This window comes from Eucalyptus grandis, chromosome 10 (genome assembly GCF_016545825.1).
Source record: "Eucalyptus grandis isolate ANBG69807.140 chromosome 10, ASM1654582v1, whole genome shotgun sequence".
Taxonomy (NCBI): Eukaryota; Viridiplantae; Streptophyta; class Magnoliopsida; order Myrtales; family Myrtaceae; genus Eucalyptus; species Eucalyptus grandis.
The window spans coordinates 3,270,114-3,287,088 of record NC_052621.1 but is presented as its reverse complement, the minus strand read 5'-3'; the positions used below and the strand labels follow the sequence as shown (position 1 = coordinate 3,287,088).

General features: G+C 41.3%; 3 protein-coding genes across 3 annotated transcripts; 1 reads left to right on the top strand and 2 right to left on the bottom strand.

Moving 5' to 3' along the window:
* The first annotated feature begins 5,940 nt into the window (after positions 1-5,940).
* Positions 5,941-7,957, top strand: LOC104421112 (uncharacterized acetyltransferase At3g50280). The gene is given in 3 exon segments (XM_010032955.3): positions 5,941-7,163; positions 7,165-7,256; positions 7,259-7,957. Coding segments are annotated over 3 exon segments (1,500 nt in total). The 5' UTR covers positions 5,941-6,051; the 3' UTR covers positions 7,555-7,957.
* A 711-nt stretch (positions 7,958-8,668) lies between these two features.
* On the bottom strand, positions 8,669-13,184 carry LOC104421111 (26S proteasome non-ATPase regulatory subunit 7 homolog A). Its single transcript, XM_010032954.3, has 10 exons — positions 12,810-13,184; positions 11,669-11,761; positions 11,501-11,582; positions 11,141-11,237; positions 10,934-11,009; positions 10,765-10,823; positions 10,531-10,653; positions 9,765-9,822; positions 9,592-9,677; positions 8,669-9,142 (listed from the first exon to the last, which is right to left on the bottom strand). The coding sequence occupies exons 1-10, from the start codon at positions 12,994-12,996 to the stop codon at positions 9,071-9,073; spliced, it is 933 nt and encodes a 310-aa protein (XP_010031256.1). The 5' UTR covers positions 12,997-13,184; the 3' UTR covers positions 8,669-9,070.
* Positions 13,185-14,405: 1,221 nt separating this feature from the next.
* LOC104423348 (protein TsetseEP-like) lies at positions 14,406-15,321 on the bottom strand. Its single transcript, XM_010035851.2, has 3 exons — positions 15,258-15,321; positions 14,805-14,873; positions 14,406-14,689 (listed from the first exon to the last, which is right to left on the bottom strand). Exons 1-3 carry the CDS (start codon positions 15,319-15,321, stop codon positions 14,406-14,408), a joined length of 417 nt encoding a protein of 138 aa, XP_010034153.2.
* Positions 15,322-16,975: the final 1,654 nt, after the last annotated feature.

The window sequence follows — 16,975 nt, the reverse complement described above, 5'->3', positions numbered from 1 at the left end:
CAAATTTTTTAAGTAGCCTCTCCACATAATGCGCTTGAGTAAGTATTAGGCCATTATCACTCTTTACGATTCTAACACCCAAAATAATATTAGCTTCCCATATGTCTTTCATATCGAATTTAGAAGTCAAAAAACATTTTGTTTCATTCACTACATCAATATACGTACCAAAAATAAGCATGTCATCAACATATAAGCTAATAATTATAAATTCACCGTCAACAGTTTTTGTATATACATATTTATCTACTCCAATAGAAAAAAAATCCATTATTAACTAGAACATCATTAAATTTCTCATACCATTGCTTTGGCGCTTGCTTTAAGCTGTATAAAAATTTAACAAGTTTACAAACTTTATTTTCTTGACCAAGAAAGATACAGCCCTCGGGTTGCACCATGTAAATTTCCTCTTCCAAATCATCATTTAAAAAAGCTGTTTTAACATCCATTTGGTGAATAATAAGTTTGTAAATAGAAGCCAAAGCAATTAAAACACAAAATGATGAAATTCTTGTAACTAGAGCAAAAGTGTAAAAAATAATTAACATTTTGTTTTTGAGTAAAATATTTTGCAACTAATCTTGCTTTATATTTATCAATAGAACCATCATGATTATATTTTCTTTTAAAAATCCATTTACAACCGATCGGTTTTGCACCGGGTGGTAAATCAACTAATTTCCAAGTTTGATTTTGTAAGATAGGATCAATCTCGATTTTTATAACTTCTTTCCAAAAATTTCTTTATGAGGAAGATATCGCTTCAGAATAAGTCAAATGATCATTATCAATAAGATAAGTATAAAAATCATTCCCAAAAAAAGTTTCTTTCCTTATTCTTTTGCTCCTTCTCAATTCATTATTTGAATTTTCTAAAACATTTTTATGAAGAGGTGCAGGAGAAATATTATCAACACTTAATGGAAAAATATGCTAAAATTTTTTTGCATTTTTTGTCTCAACTATAGTATTATTATCAAGCACGTCACTTTTTAATACAATAAATCTATATGCAGCACTATGTTCAGCATAACCAATAAGCATGCAGTTAGATGATTTAGAGCCTATTTTCCTTTTCTTAGAATTAGGAAGCATAACCTAGCAAGACACCCCCACACCTTCAAATATTTTAAATTTGGACGATAACCTTTCCAAAATTCATAGGGTGTTTTACCAGTTTTCTTATGATGTATTCTATTTTGGATATGGCATGCAGATAAAATAGCTTCACCCCATAAATTATTTGGAGCATTAGAACTAACAAGCATAGAATTCATCATCTCTTTCAAAGTCCTATTTTTTCTTTCAGCTATGCCATTAGATTCAGGGGAATAAGGAGGCGTAGTTTCATGAATTATTCCTTCATTTTCACAAAATTTATTAAGCAATACATATTCTCCACCTTTATCCGATCTAATTCTTTTTATCTTTTTATTCAATTGGTTTTCTACTTCAGCTTTATACAAAATGAACATATCAAAAGCTTCATCTTTATGCCTAAGCAAACAAACTTTAGTAAATCTAGAATAATCATCAATGAAGGTCACGTAATATTTTTTACCTCCTCTAGTCATAGTTTTTTTTTAAATCTCATAAATCAATATGAATTAAACTCAACAAATCAGATTCTATATTTACAGAAATACAAGGCTTTTTTTTGTTAATTTTGTTTCGGCACATATTATACATTTATTAAAACATGGGTTTTTAATTCTAGAAATTAAACATTGTTTTTGCATTTTCTTAATATAAGAAATACTAACATGACCTAATCTACCATGCCATAAATCAACAGATTTAGTCAAGTAAGCGAAAGCAGTAGCATTTTCATTGATAACATTAGAAACGTTAAGAACAAAAAGTCCTTGATTACAATAACCCTTTCCCACAAAGACGTTATTTTTTGTCATTACAATCTTATCAGATTCAAATGACACCTTCACCCCAACCTTTCCCAAAAGCGCTACTGAGACCAGGTTTGCCCTTATATTAGTGACATGTAATACATCATTCAGGGCCAAAGTCTTGCCAGATGTGAGCTTGAGAAGAACGTTTCCTTTCCCAAGAACTTGAGTTGTTCTTGAATCACCAAGATAAATAACTTCTTCTCCTTCCCCTACTGGCGTGTAGGAGGAAAAGACATTTTTGTTTGCACAAATATGCCTGATAGCACCTGAGTCTACCACCCACTCTTTTACATTGGCCACAATGTTGGCCTGGGAAATAACCGCAACAATTATATCATTAGAGTCATCTGCTTTAACCAAATTGACTTTTGGTTTAGCAAGATTGTCATTTCCCATCATTCTCTTTCTGCAGTGCGCTGCATGATGACCTAGTTTTTCACAAACAAAGCAAGAGCCTTTCTTTTTGAAGGTGGAGTGAGCAACTTTGGGTTTGTAATCAGGTTTTTTTGTTATAATACCTGTTTTTGCGATGTTGAAATTTGCCTTGCACCAAATTTGCCCTGGTAGCAATTTCCTTAGCTTTGGCAGCTTTGATCTCCTTGCGAGTTGTATCCTCAATGATGATATGCACGATCAGATCGGCTAGTGACAATTGCTTATCCTTGTGCTTGAGTTGTTGCTCGTAGTTATTCCAAGACTCAGGCAACTTTTCAATTAGCAAGCCCGCAAGAAATTCTTCTTGTAACTTGATGTTTTCTGCCTTCAAGTCCTCCACTAGCTTGTGATATTCATTGATTTGTGTCTTGATCTCCTTATCATCGGACATTTCCCATCGATAATAATTTCCGATTACAAATTTTTGTCTACCCACATCTTCGGCAGTGTACTTTGCAGTCATGGAGTCCCATATTTGTTTTGCTTCCTTGTACGGACAGTAGACATCAAACAATTCATTAGAAAGAGTACTAATAATTGTGTGCCTACATACCTTATTAGCATGTATCCATTGATCTTGAAGCTTGTTATCAGTTGGTTCGGCCTTCGTAAGTGCAAAAGCCACGCCGTGCACATCTAGGATAGAGAAAACCCTTTCTTGCCACCTTATGAAATTGTTGCTGTTGAAAACTTCGATCTTTGATATGTCGGGGAATGGTTTGGCATAGGACATATGTGGTAGTGATGGTAGTGCAATTGGATTGGTGGAGATTGAGGCATCAACAGCAGTATCGACTTGATGCTCCATGGGTATTATCCTTAAGATTGTAAGAAAAAGGCTGATAAGAACAAATAAATTTGTCTGAGACGTGCAAACGTAAGCACCGTCCTTAAGGATAATTCCGCCCCTCAGAGTGCGAAACTCGGTGCGATAGGCTTCTGACGGCTATCCTCCCAAGATACAACAGACTTTCTATATTCCGCACTGAATATTAGAAGGAACAGAAACAACGTCTGTGTATAACCCATCAAGAAAAAGGAAATGAAAGATTTCACAAAGAAAGAATATTCTCTGTTTCATTCGATGTTTATTTTTTTAAGATTGTCTTGTGAGATTTTATATTAAAAAAAAATAGAGCCGTTAAAAGAGCCGTTGTAAAATAATGAAGATTTATTTGAGAAATAAATTAAACGTTACAAAACGATTGAAAAGCCATTATATGACCGTTAAGAAACCGTTATGTGACCGTTTAAAATAATAATGATCTTCAATGCGGTCATAACTATTATCGAAGTTATTATTGTTAATATTTCAAAATATTATTGAAAATCCAACACTTGGTTCAATGGACACGATGCCCCTTCAAATCCAAATTGAGTTCTTACACCTCGGAATCGAGAAAGGGTGGGCACAGTTGGAGTTGAACTGGCACACACGTGGCAACGGGGTGTCGAGGTTCGATGGAACGAAGGAAGGCCCCTCCCTTTTAGGGTCTCAGTGCTGAGGATCAGCGGACCAAATCGAAGGTCAAACATTATAATAAGACCACCCCACCAAATTCCTCCGCATGATGCCAAAACCCGAGCCTAAAATAATCGATGAATTCGCTGCCACACGCCGACAAATTCAGAAATGGCGGTTCCTCGTGCGATTCTCAGGACGAAGGGAACCGACCCTATCTTTTTTAAATCCCCGCCCCCCGCCCCCGCCCCTAGGGTCGTCCCGAGCACAAGCTAAACGAATCATTATGGCGAGGGAAGACTACCGATTCTGCCCCCAATTGGCCATGTACTTTCAATCTGTCTCTCGACCGACCAGCTTCGGGATGTGGGGAGTGACAGCCAACGTCCAGAACGTAAAAGGTCGGCGGCCCTCTGCATGGATGGATCCATCATCCATTTGATTAAACAAGCTCGTGCAAAACCCCATGTTTTGCCTCGCTTGTAATCCTCCTTTTAATCGATTTGTTTAAGAATTTCGTTGTTTACTCCAGTCTTGATTTAGGGTTTGATGTGCCTGAAATTGCATTGTGGGGATGGTGTAGCTGGATGAGGAACGATCCCCGCGCTCCATTCACTGCATCGCTTGGGCGTGTGCATTGAATTGGACTTGCCACTTGCTCTATGGACATGGAGATTGGTACCTATATGGCCATACAAAAAGACTGATTTTGCAGGGACTGTTTTATACGTGGCAAGCATCGTAAAATCGAGAAAAGGTTCGCAAATGAACTTACCAAGTTTAGCGAAATTTACCGAGTATGTCGGGAACAAACATGCCATGGCCACAGGACTTGACTAGGGTTTGTAAAACTTTGTTTTAATTAGGCGATTAATGACATGAATTCCCATAAAACTCCCCTAGTAACCGGCCTTTGTTTATACATTTTGTCTCTTCTTGATTTTGCCACTATTACGAAGAAGCATTGGGAACTAACAAGAGAGGTTATTGGCGCATGCATTATGTTCTTCAACTGATAGGACGTTACAACTCTTTTCTCATTAATAAAAAGAAAAGAGCACGGGTGTAATGAACATTTGTATTGCACCTCGAGCAATGGGAGATCTCTAATTAATTGAACATCTAGAGATGTTCCCAAGCATTCCATACATCCTTGCTACTTAAATTCAAAATTTGCTATGATATAGTATTGTATTGCACAGCTCTTTTATTTTGTTTATGGCATTTTATACTCAATTACACTGCAATCTTGTAAATTTTTTTAAAAAATTAAGGAAACATTATATGCTGATAAAAGTATTTTTATTTTTAATGAACGATGTTTTCAACGCATGCTACGATAAGATGGCGACATATTGGAATCATAAAATTCTTATTATAAAATGTTTCCATATAAAAATTACCTAATACTTCGAAGAATTGGACCTAGGGAATGGAGGCTATCACAGGTACACGATTTCCCAATTGTAGCGATCTCCCCCATTATAGTGTTATAAGATCAATTTAACTTCTTTTTGAATTTCAAAAGGTATAATATCGAGTTTGAAGTACTTTTTGTCACGCTCAGGAGAGTTGTCAATGCTTGCCCCAGTTTTTCCGCCATATATCTAGATAAAGAAGGATAGAATGGATTTACTTAATTGAGAGAATTTAATCTAAGAGAAAATTTCATTTGCTGTCAAATTAGTGAATTTCAATTTTGATATAGATACCACGTCAATGTCTCATAAAAGAATTGGCTCAAATCCGATTAGATATCAATTGCAAAAAAAAAAAAAAAAATAGAGAGATGACAATAGTACATATAGAGATTTGGTGATTAATATCAAATCTCAAATGAAGTGATTGAGAAGTCACTGAAATTAAATGGTCATCAATGGATTTCCCTCTAATGAGCCCTTGGGTGCGTCGGATTTCGGAGAAACAACAACAGTTTCCCAATCATGGCCAGCAGCTTCCTAATAATGCCCTATAAATAAAGAAATAAATATGTATAAGTGACAGAATAAAAACAAAAAGAAAATCTGCCACGTCAGCCTGTTCATGAACCCGAGCCGAGCCCTGAGCCCTATAAATGTCGTCCCATCTGAATCTCGTCTCCATCTCATCCCTCACTTTGCACTCTCTCTCTCTCCCCCCGTCTCCCTCCGGCGAGAGCGAGCAGAGGAAGAACCAGAATTATCCACACACAAAACGAAATTGTAAAAAGAAAAGATCTTCCTTTTTGAATTTAGGAAAACAAAGATGGATTTTTCTTCTTCTTCCTCCTCCACCGTCGTCGTCGCCGCCGCCCCCGCCGCCACCACCACCACTCTGGTGTCGAAATGCAGGGTGTACCCGTCGCAGGCGTCCGCCATGGACGACCTCAAGCTCTCCGTCTCCGACCTCCCCATGCTCTCCTGCCACTACATCCAGAAGGGGGTCCTCCTCCTGCGGCCCCCCTTCCCCATCCAGTCCCTCCTCTCCCTCCTCAAGCTCTCCCTCTCCTGCACCCTCTCCCTCTTCCCTCCCCTCGCCGGCCGCTTCTCCACCGCCCCCTCCGGCCACATCCTCATCTCCTGCAACGACGAGGGGGTGGACTTCATCCACGCCTCGGCCGGCGACCTCCTCGTCGCCGACCTCCTCGCGCCGTCCCGCGTCCCCGACCGCTTCAAGTCTTTCTTCCCGATGGACCGCACGGTGAGCTACCGGGGCCACTGGGATCCGATCCTGGCCGTCCAGGTGACGGAGCTGCGGGACGGCGTCTTCATCGGCTGCGCCGCGAACCACGCCGTCATGGACGGGACCTCGTTCTGGAACTTCTTCAACACCTTCGCTGAGGTCTCGCGGATCGGCGAGCGGAGGTTCTCGAGGGCCCCGGACTTCCGCCGGGAGTCGGTTCTGATTTCGGACGCCGTGCTCAGGATCCCCGAGGGCGGCCCGAGGGTGACGTTCAACGAGGACGAGCCGCTGAGCGAGAGGATCTTCAGCTTCAGCCGGGAAGCGATCTTGCGGCTCAAAGCCAAAGCCAACGAAAGGAAGTGGAGCGAATCCGAGGATGGCGACGTCAACGCTGTGGAGATCATGGGGAAGCAATTGCACGACCCGCACGTGACCAGCGGTAACGTGAAGCCGACGCCGTCGTTCCACGAGGGCTGGTTCGCCAGGCCACGTGGCGGGGCGGAGACGCGCGTCGAGACGGCGGAGATCTCGTCGTTCCAGGCGCTGTCCGCGCTGCTGTGGAGGTCCGTGACGCGCGCGAGGAAGCTCCACGCGTCGAAGACGACCACGTTCCGGATGGCGGTGAACTGCCGCCACAGGCTGGAGCCGCGGCTGGACGCGCACTACTTCGGGAACGCGATCCAGAGCGTCCCGACGCGCGGCGGCGGGGGAGGTGCTGTCGCGGGACCTGCGGTGGTGCGCGGAGAGGCTGAACAGGGCGGTGGCGGCGCACGGGGACTCGGCGGTGCGGGGGCGGTGAAGGACTGGGAGGGGGAGCCGCGGCTGTTCCCGCTGGGGAACGCGGACGGCGCGTCGATCACGATGGGGAGCTCGCCGCGGTTCCCGATGTACGACAACGACTTCGGGTGGGGGAGGCCGGTGGCGGTGCGGAGCGGGAGGGCGAACAAGTTCGACGGGAAGATATCGGCATTCCCGGGGAGGGACGGCGGCGGGAGCGTCGACCTGGAGGTGCTGCTGGCGCCGGGGACGATGGACGGGATCGAGGGCGACGTCGAGTTCATGCAGTACGTGTCGCAGCGCTGCTGACGTGACAGGTGTGCGGCGTCTTTTCCTGAGGCAGGTGGCAGGTGGCAGGTGGAGGTGGGGACCGCCGGATTATCTCTGGATTTGGTGGGGGCCATGAGTTTCAACGGTGCGGATCTGGTCTGAGGTGTACATGAGGATTGACTCGGATCCTCTCTCTATTTATCTCGCTCTCGCTCGCTCGCGCGCGACTGTTTGACAGTGACCGCAAGAAGTCAACGTTAGTTTTAACCTTTTCTTTTTGTTTTTTTTGTGTTTTTGGAAGCCTTTTTTCTTTTCTTTTTTTCTATTAACTTCTTCACATCGTTTCCCGTGTTTTTCTTATCTAAATTTGGCCATGTCCCGTGTGTCGAATCCCTGTGTATTATTACCCCATCGAATTTGGTAGTTAAAATCGTTCTCGTCATTATGATTCCAATTACACGTCAGTTCTAAAATGAGCTGATGACACATATGGATGACGTAATCTGACTCGCAGGGAAATTTCTCCTCCAGGATCTTTAGATGTTCTAAAAAAAATAAGCAAGTGCTCAAAATGCTTTCCTCATAATCTCGAACGGTAGGGAAAAAGCAAAGTGAAACAAATTAAGGGGGCACTTATTTTATGAACAATTAATAATTTCAAGATTATTTTTTCAAAATGATTGGTTATATATCTTGAAATAATTCATCAATGAAATTTTTTTATTATTGATAATAATTTATTTTCAAATATTTTCTCCTACAATAAAAATATTTTTATTCGTTTGATCATTTTTACAAAAATATTTCCCAAACGCAAAACAAATGGATCGTAATCGCATGTTTATTTGAGTTAAGCAAGAAATCGGTAAAACTCAAAACATAACCGAAAATTTGAAAAAACAAATATATATGTAAATCTAAGATTGTCTGACATGCAACATGAAAATTTTCATCAGCTTCAAGTTGCTAATTGCGCTATTTTGGCGAAACTTGTAATCTAATTGCCTGCTCTGGCGAAATTTTGATTGAGCTAAAAGAGGCAAAATGCAAAAACAATCCAGACAGGTGCCAAAAAAGTTAATCGACTGCTGTTTTGGAAGGAGATGCTAATTGCCCCATTTTCCGAATTGTACAGACCGATGCACCAAAGCCATGTCAAAGTCCATGGACTTTGCATTGTGTGCTAATTGCAAACTGAAATTAGCTTTTGAATTCAAGTAAAGATAGGGAGCTTCAGCGTCTATTCGAACCAGTGCCAGTTGAATCCCAAATTTAAAACAAAATAACATCTACAGCACAGCACACAAAGGGAAGCAAGAGAATGCACCGACAGTGAATGCATCTCCATCATTAGATTGGCAAAGAAAGAAGATTGTAACTGCCAAAAGGACGGAACGCCTCTCTCACAGTAACCGATATTTGCCGTCATTATCCACTGCTTTGCTTCCATGCCTTTGTTTCTTCTCCACGGCAGGGAGCTCAGAAAGACATGGCGAGCGCAAACTGTTGATGGAGAAACACCGGCTGAATGTCAACGGCTTGTACCGTTCCTTGTTCAGCTTCCCGCAGCAGCGGGAACAACAACAGGCTTGGAGTCTTCCGCCTTCTCATGTTCTTTGTTCAGAATCTGAAATAAAAAACCATGAATCTTCAGCTATATTTAAAAATAGTATTTAAAAGAGTATCGGCAAGCCTCTGTTGACGCCAACTTTTTTTTGCCTTCAAAAGATGAAAATTTGACATAGCTTTCTGTTCATTAATAGGACTTTTGGGTTCTAAACTTCAATTTTAACATAGTACTAATCCATCAGTTGTGAGCTCTTGGCTCTTAGTTTTGCAAGTCAATTTATTCACAAGGATATCTGAAGAAAGGTTAAATGCATGGGGAAGATATTGTAAACAGAGGCAATTTCCATGGAAAACTACCCAATTATGAACCATGCTTCGCATAAAACTTATCCATTCAACTAATGTGCTTCAATGACATTTTGTTGACACACTTCACAGGAAGCACTTGAGCTAAAAAGCAAATATGATACACATAAAACACATCCAAAATTCAGTATGGTAACTTACCTTATTGTTAATCAAGTTGTGGAGAGCAACTACACTGCGAATGAGGGAAGAAAGATATATCACCAGCATCATATCATTTGTTTTCACTGCAAAAGGTGGAATATTTGGAAAATGTCAATGAATATTAAGGCAAGGAAAGGAAAAAATTAGCTTCCATTTCATTTCTACTTTACCAGCAAAAGACTTGACCAGTTCAGCCACATTGAGGTTTGGAAGTAAGTTGAACACATCCTGGAGGAAGCGTAGAATTATATAATTGTAAGCAGACCATATTAGTCATAGACCAGGCGATTCGCAATCTCTTACCTAGGAAGTTGCTCTCAGTCCACTACGAGGACAAAAAGATGAGAACAGAAAGTACAAAGAATGGTACACTAGGACTTAAAAGGAAAGGCATAGCTATCCGAAAAATATAGCAGACATCTCTGAATGCATACTTGCTAGTATTACCAAAGATGCACATGATAAACAAAGGATTAAACACATATTGAACTGATATGACCTTTATCGCCCACAGATCAATCAGTGAACATCAATCACAATATCGTGTTGAGCTCTTACACTTACACACAATAAAGGGATTCTTACACTAGATGATAGGGAATTAGATCGTTTTCCCTCTTTCCCCCATTCCCCCAGGAAATGGAGATAAATGTGTGGTTGTCACTGCTCAAAGAAAAAATTTGTTGATCATCTGAATCAAATAACTGATTCTCTTCAATTCTAAGAGAGCAGAAGAAGTCGACCAGAAAAAACATCTTGGAAGGTTCAATGAATCCAGTATCAATATTAAGAAATCATCATGACGGTCAAACTAGCTGATGCTAAGATTTGATTTCATTATTTATTCAATAGCACATGTTAAATGGATTCGAAAAGCTGCAAAGGAAATTGCCAGTATGCACAAACAAATCCTAAATAGTCTGTAAGATAACCAACCTGTAAATGGTACAAAATCTCATGGTTTAATGGAAGCTTGTTTTCAATAACAAGATCGAGATAACTCCTTATCTCTCGAAGCCGCGCATCCAACCCCTTCAATGCAGTAAGTTTTCCAGTAACCTTGACAAGAAAAGTATCAAGTTTCAGTGCTATCGCAGTCTCAAAGATTTTATCATTGAAGATGAAAACTAACTTGATACTAAACAGCTCAGTATAATCAAGAGATGAAACCTCTGTGGCAAGTGTGCTGATAGTTGTATCCTTCACATCCCTAAGCAAGTGCTCAACACCTGAGAAAGAGCGTGGTCAGTAAGGTGAATCAAAGCAGTACATAGATGTTTGAGGGATACTACCAAATATCAGATGAACAAGAGAAAAGAATGCCTTCCCCATGCCATACCTATCTCCTCAACTTCATGAGCAGCAATTTCTGAAAGTACATGCACAAACACCTTCTGGCTCTTCTGTGTGGCATTCTGCAAACGATTTTTAAAGCAATTAAGTTTCATGCAGGAGCTTGTGTGTTACAAAGTCACAAATTACTATTTCTATAGTCACACTGTGGTTGATTTGACCATGGAGCAGAATGAATCTCCTAGAAGATTACCTCTTTAACCTCTTCAACAGCACAGTATGCTTTGGTTGGTATACCTAGCTCTTTGGGTTGAACATCAATTATGACCAACACAGGATTAGGGACATAGCTGCAATTAATTCAAAATTATATAATAAAAGTTCCATAACAGAAAATACGAAGCAGGAAAAATTATGAAGTTAGAGCTAAACATCCTTTAGAGATACATAGATTACAACCGATAGTTATTCTGTTCCTCAAAGAACAAATTAGGAGATCTCATCAACCAAGAAAAGAACAAGACATATTAGCTAGAAAAGCAAATAGAAGGCGTAATGGAATAAAAGTGCGAAAGGTCAGCATAAACTGATAAACATATTATGTAGATCTTACTCATCAAATAGTCTGTGTATATTGAGGTCATTCTCTCGCAATTTCGGACCAGTGCTGTACCACCCCACAACATGCTCCTTGGCTGAAAGATAATACATCCACGATCCATTCAGTAAACATCAGATCATTTGGAAAAAGAAAGTACTTGTGACTTGTCGAAGACGATACCATTTATTCTCTTGAACATGCCAAACATTGCTTCATGGTAATTGTGGTCGAGAAACCAGATGCTTGGATCCTTCTCATCTTCCTCAAACGGTACTGTTAATTAGGGAATTATACACGAGTCAAGTATCTGAGACAAGCAAGAAAAGCCCTAATAGAACAACTAAAATAGAACCTTCCCAAACATACAGGAAAGTAGATTTAGGTAAGCCTTAGCATCATAACCTGGCCTGAAACTAGAGTAGGTCCAAGCACTAAAAAAACAATGTCTGCACTTTCCAAATTTCCACTGACAAAAAACTCCCTTGTATCATATGTAGGGGCTCTTTTAAGTAATAGAATCAACATGGTTCCTGGGAGTCAATAATTGCTATAAATATTTTCAAAAGATTTATCTCTTGATTAACAGACTGTTTCACCCTATAGACTTGGCAGTTCATTCCCTCTTCTCCAAGAGAACAAGAGAAAAGATCTGATATTTCATTCACTCTTCTTAAAGAGTATGCAAGAAAATGAGACATCATTAAATGATTTCCCTCTTGTCCTCACTAAATGCCCTTCCAGGAATGACCGTGCCTCCCTCTTTCAGCTCATTCTAAAAGAAAGCCGAGTAATCAAACTTCACCTTTGGCATACTCGAGAAAGAATTGAAGATATAACACTACATACAGCTGACAGCCGCCCCGGAGTTCTGCTTCGGTCACACTCAATGTTCAATTTCAACTGAGCATCGTCCAGGAAACCTGAGTTTCCCATAGTCAAGCTCGAACCAAATGGAAATTCAAGCGAAAAAGCAATCCTTGACCACTGTCTCATTTGCATTGCCAGATTATACAATGCCTTAAAATTAGTATCGGTGCTCGAATCACAGAAATCAGTCCCCACATTTCATCCAAGCGCGTGAAACAGAAGCTCAATTCTACTACTTTACCTCATCCTTTCTCTCCTATCAAATTCATTCAGAATAAAATAAATAAATAAATAAATCGAAAGGCGATTACTTCAACTACATCAGCTCGCACTAGGGGAAAAATTTCTGAAGACCTAGCTAAGCCCAATACCAAAACCGCCAAAATTCTAGATCTATTCGAAGGACGACGCGCAGAACCGAGAGAAAAAAGCGGTGGGAGGGGAAGCCCCAAACCTGCGTAGCTGTTGGAGACGTCGACGACGCCCTTGAAGGAGCTCCCGAGCAAGACGCCGACGACGCGCTTGCGGGTGTCCTTGGCGACCCTGTTGTAGTTGTCGACGATGCTGAGGAGGACGAGGGGGTGGACGATCACCTTCTCGATCGGCCGCGAGGACACCTGCTGCGTCTTGATAACGTCCATTCCTCCGGTCGCCGGAATCGATGTCCGATTCGGAATTTCGAAATCCACTTCCCGCCGCCGCCGCCGCCGCCGCCGCCGCCGCTCTTCTCTTCTCTTCCTTCTCCCAAGCGAATCGGAAGACCGGAACTGAAGCAAAGCAGAAGCTCTCCTGGATGGCTTTCGTCTTCTTCGAGCTCTTTTGTTGCTGGCTTCCTGGTGTCGTGGTGATCAAGTTAAAAACGGCTCCCGACCATCGATAGGGGAACTCGATTGGGCCGAAAACATGGGCCGGCCCAGAACTGCGGCCCGAGAGCGTAAGAGAACTGCAAGCCTCGGTGGATGTCGAATCGCAAACGTGCTCGCTTCTCGAAACCGGGAGTCACCCGCTGAGATTGTATGTTATAGCTTCGAAATTCCGAATCACATGACCAGATGACGAGTTCCGAAATTTATTGGAGCTGCATTCCTGAGTTTCCAAAATTAGTTCGTAAATTTTCTATGGACTTGAAATGCTCAGGTTGGACAAGCTGAAATGTCGCAGTCGAGGATCGACACAAGCTCGAGTCCCTTTAGCACATGACCTAGTAATGATTCACAACACATGTGGATATAGATGTACAAGGAGCGATTTGATGCCGGATTGTAAACGGTCGAATGACTACTTTTATTGATCAGTTCGCATCAGCCAACATCAAGGTTGATACAAGGGTTCATGCGAGCAGATTAGTTATTTCCATATCCCTCCGATTACTCGTGTTAGTTTAGAAGTTATTTTAAAGTAAATTCTTTGTGCTCGTGGACCGGGCTTTTATGATTGCCGTCGTGAAGATTGGCTCAAACTAGAGCTTAGATCAGATTTGATACCGTGCTTGGCAACTAATTGCGCAAGCTCTCTCTTAGATTTGGTTAAGTAACAAGACAATTGATATCATCTGCGGTAGAATGCTTCCCTTGATTCGGTTCAGGATGTTTCGTTAGAATAGTCGGCAAATTATAGGCAAGGAGGTTAAGTTAACTAGCATACCCTCCACAAAAGCCTATGCATATGCAAACACATGGTGATAATTTTAGAGTCATTGGGAAGACTCTGAAACTAATTAAAAGGTTCGATCTTCATTTATTTTTGAAAAACTTCTATGTATATTTCTCCTCCGGGCTTTATTTACTTGTCCTTTCTAAGGAGTCCTCCACAGAATTTTCATATGGATCAATCGTAGAATCATGAGAATTAAGCTTTCAAGTTTGCTTTAATCTCGAAAGATCAAGAAGGAAACGCCAGACATAAATGAAAAACTCGAAGTCAAGTCACGAGATCAGGCTGAATCGCCATACAGTCCAATGTAGATCAGGCCCCTGGCCCAGGCGGAGGCTCCTCATAGTTGATGGGAGCTGGAATTGGATTTGGACCCGCCTCTGGCAAGACATTGCCGCTATTCAGAGGCTTGGACTCCTTGTTGTTGACGAGAGCCGGAATCGGATTTGGACCCGCTTCCACTAGGTGGAGGCTTAGGCTCCTCGTTGTGGACGGGAACTGGAATCGGATCCGGACTTGCCTCCGGTAGGACTTTGCTGCTAGGCGGAGGCTCCTTGTAGTTGATGGGAGCTGGAATCGTATCCAAACCCACCTCTGGCAGGACTTTGCTACTAGACAAAGGCTCCTCATAGTTGATGGGAGCTGGAATCGGATCTGGACTTGCCTTCGCCTCTATATATCCTGCATATGGATCCAATCAGAAACATCAGGATTATGCTTCTACGTTTGTTTTAATCTTGAAGGATCGAGAAGGAAATGCTAGACATGAAAAAAGAAACTTAACGAGTCACCATACCGTCTACGTCCATAGGATCATTGTCTACATCCATAGGTTCCCCATCCCCAAGGTGACAATCGGAGACTCCTGCAAAACATGGCCTTCAGCAATTTCTTAACCTTAAACCTCGCCAATCAATCTGAAAAAAGGGTAAAGAGTCCAATTATGTGACAATCCCTTTGGGATTTTAATGCATCATTAGCTTCATATTTTTTGGGATGAATTTGGATGCCAGAAGGCTTTACTTCACCAGTATTGCTCGAGGTTGTGGACGAGTCTTCTTGCTTAAACGCCGTTGGGCCGGAAGGAAAATCCACTAGACTTTCTCCATTTGCGACACTAGTTCGGGGAGGTGAAGGACCATGTCTTGCTACCTCTGATGGTGAAGGAAAAAATTCAATCGCAATGTTAGAGTGGTCAACCGAAATGAATCAATAAAAAAAGAGTTAGCATTTTGGAGTCACTCAATACCTATATCACCGATGGAGTAGAAAATGCTCGCCACGAGGATGATCACAAAGTAATGGCTTGCCATGGATTATCGAATCACAAGTTACTTGCTGTGGGGGAGATGTGGGAGATTAAGAGCAACGATTGCGCTGCTGAAATAGAGGATTTTTCATTGCTCTAAGCGGAGGTTTTTTTGCTTGCAACTAGAGAGTCTTTAGGATAAGGAATCATAGAGTCCCGACACTTTCATTAAGTACTCATTTATGTTTCATGTCCATCTAGAATTCGACAATGTTTTGGACTTACATCCTAATTAAGATAGACAAACTCACATTCAAGTCGTGCTCGATCTTCTTTCTTGTATTCAATGGCAAACAATGGTTGAGTGAACAGTCGAGTGAGTTGATCTCAATGGTGTCCATGTCTCGTAAGAAAAAGAAACAGATAGAGAATGCACTTAAACCAACTTGCAAATTCATATTTGGAGTCTTGATGAGGTTAGAGAAAACATGCATTTAGGAGTGTGACAAAAGTAGCCAAGCATCACTTAATATTACAAATAACGATAGCTGTTTATTGTAAAATGTAGGATTAATCGAATGGAAGTCTCTAGCAAGACAATTAGAACTCTCTACAGAATATGAACTCTAGGCATGCGATAAGTAATTTGCTTAGGGCATTCTATTTGAGAGGGTATTTGTTTTTATGAAGAACACAACAAAGCCAAATCGTGCTTTTCGTCATATGTATGGAGAAGGAAGAACAAGAATAAATAGCAATAAAACTTGTGACTTGTTTCCTTCTTTTTGTCATAAGATGTAAGCATTCGATGTCATATTTATTATGACACCTTCTTTTCTTTATTAAATTTAAAGTTGGAGAAGAGAACACGGGATGGGCATTGCTCTAGCGAAGTCACATTATTTCCGAGAAACACCAGAAAAATCGTTCGATTTCCTACTGAACTAAGATCGATTGGACACCGTCCTTCTCGATTTTGGTATTTCAGCTTGTAAGCCTCGGGAGTGATCATGATTCATGGGTTTGATCGGGGTTGTTGCCACTGTCGTTTGCAAGGCGAGTTTGGTCAATTCATCATAAGCATGACAAATCACGCTGAAATTCCAATCCAAACCGTTGATACCCTGACCGAGGGATCATGGGTTCGATCAGGGTTGTGGCCACCGTGATTTGCAAGGCGTGTTCGGTCATTTCATCATTGGCATGAACCACGGCCATGGTCCTGTTCAGACCAAATCGCAAATAAACGGATTTCGACAAAGTAATTTGTTCTCCGGCCCAAACAAATAATTAGGCTTGTTCGAACATGAGAATTTCTTCATATTTTTCTTGATCATCGGTAGGCTAGAACAAGAACTTTGAGCCCTGACATCTGACGCTACCCGATCATAGATCAAGTCTAATTTCAATATAATAATTAAGCTCGACTGGGGATCCAATTAGCCTACGTTATTCATCTCTCTCTCATATTTAGGATGAAGTAGAAATGACTAGGATTAAAGGTCAATAGAAAATCCCAGTGGAGCTACCTAGTAATATCTAAATTTGCCGACTCAGGGTTTGTGCAAAGTTGGTTGGTTAGGTGGGGATTTTCAAGTTAGAAACAAAGGGCTCATTCATTCGAATTTCAACAAACTACATGTAAGAAACTAAGGGTTCATTCATTCGAATTTCAACAAACTGCTTTCATATAGGTGACTTGTACATGACAAAGGTCT

Bases quoted from the DNA above. Each gene is read 5' to 3' on its own strand.
- LOC104423348 (XM_010035851.2), bottom strand. From the start codon at position 15,321: ATGGCAAGCCATTACTTTGTGATCATCCTCGTGGCGAGCATTTTCTAC. The intron at 14,874-15,257 runs GTATTGAGTGAC...CATGTTTTGCAG, and splicing joins CTACTCCATCGGTGATATAG to GAGTCTCCGATTGTCACCTT. The intron at 14,690-14,804 runs GTATGGTGACTC...ATCCATATGCAG, and splicing joins TGATCCTATGGACGTAGACG to GATATATAGAGGCGAAGGCA.
- LOC104421111 (XM_010032954.3), bottom strand. From the start codon at position 12,996: ATGGACGTTATCAAGACGCAGCAGGTGTCCTCGCGGCCGATCGAGAAG. The intron at 10,654-10,764 runs GTTTCATCTCTT...TTTCTTGTCAAG, and splicing joins TCAGCACACTTGCCACAGAG to GTTACTGGAAAACTTACTGC. The intron at 9,678-9,764 runs GTAAAGTAGAAA...CACCTTTTGCAG, and splicing joins ACTGGTCAAGTCTTTTGCTG to TGAAAACAAATGATATGATG.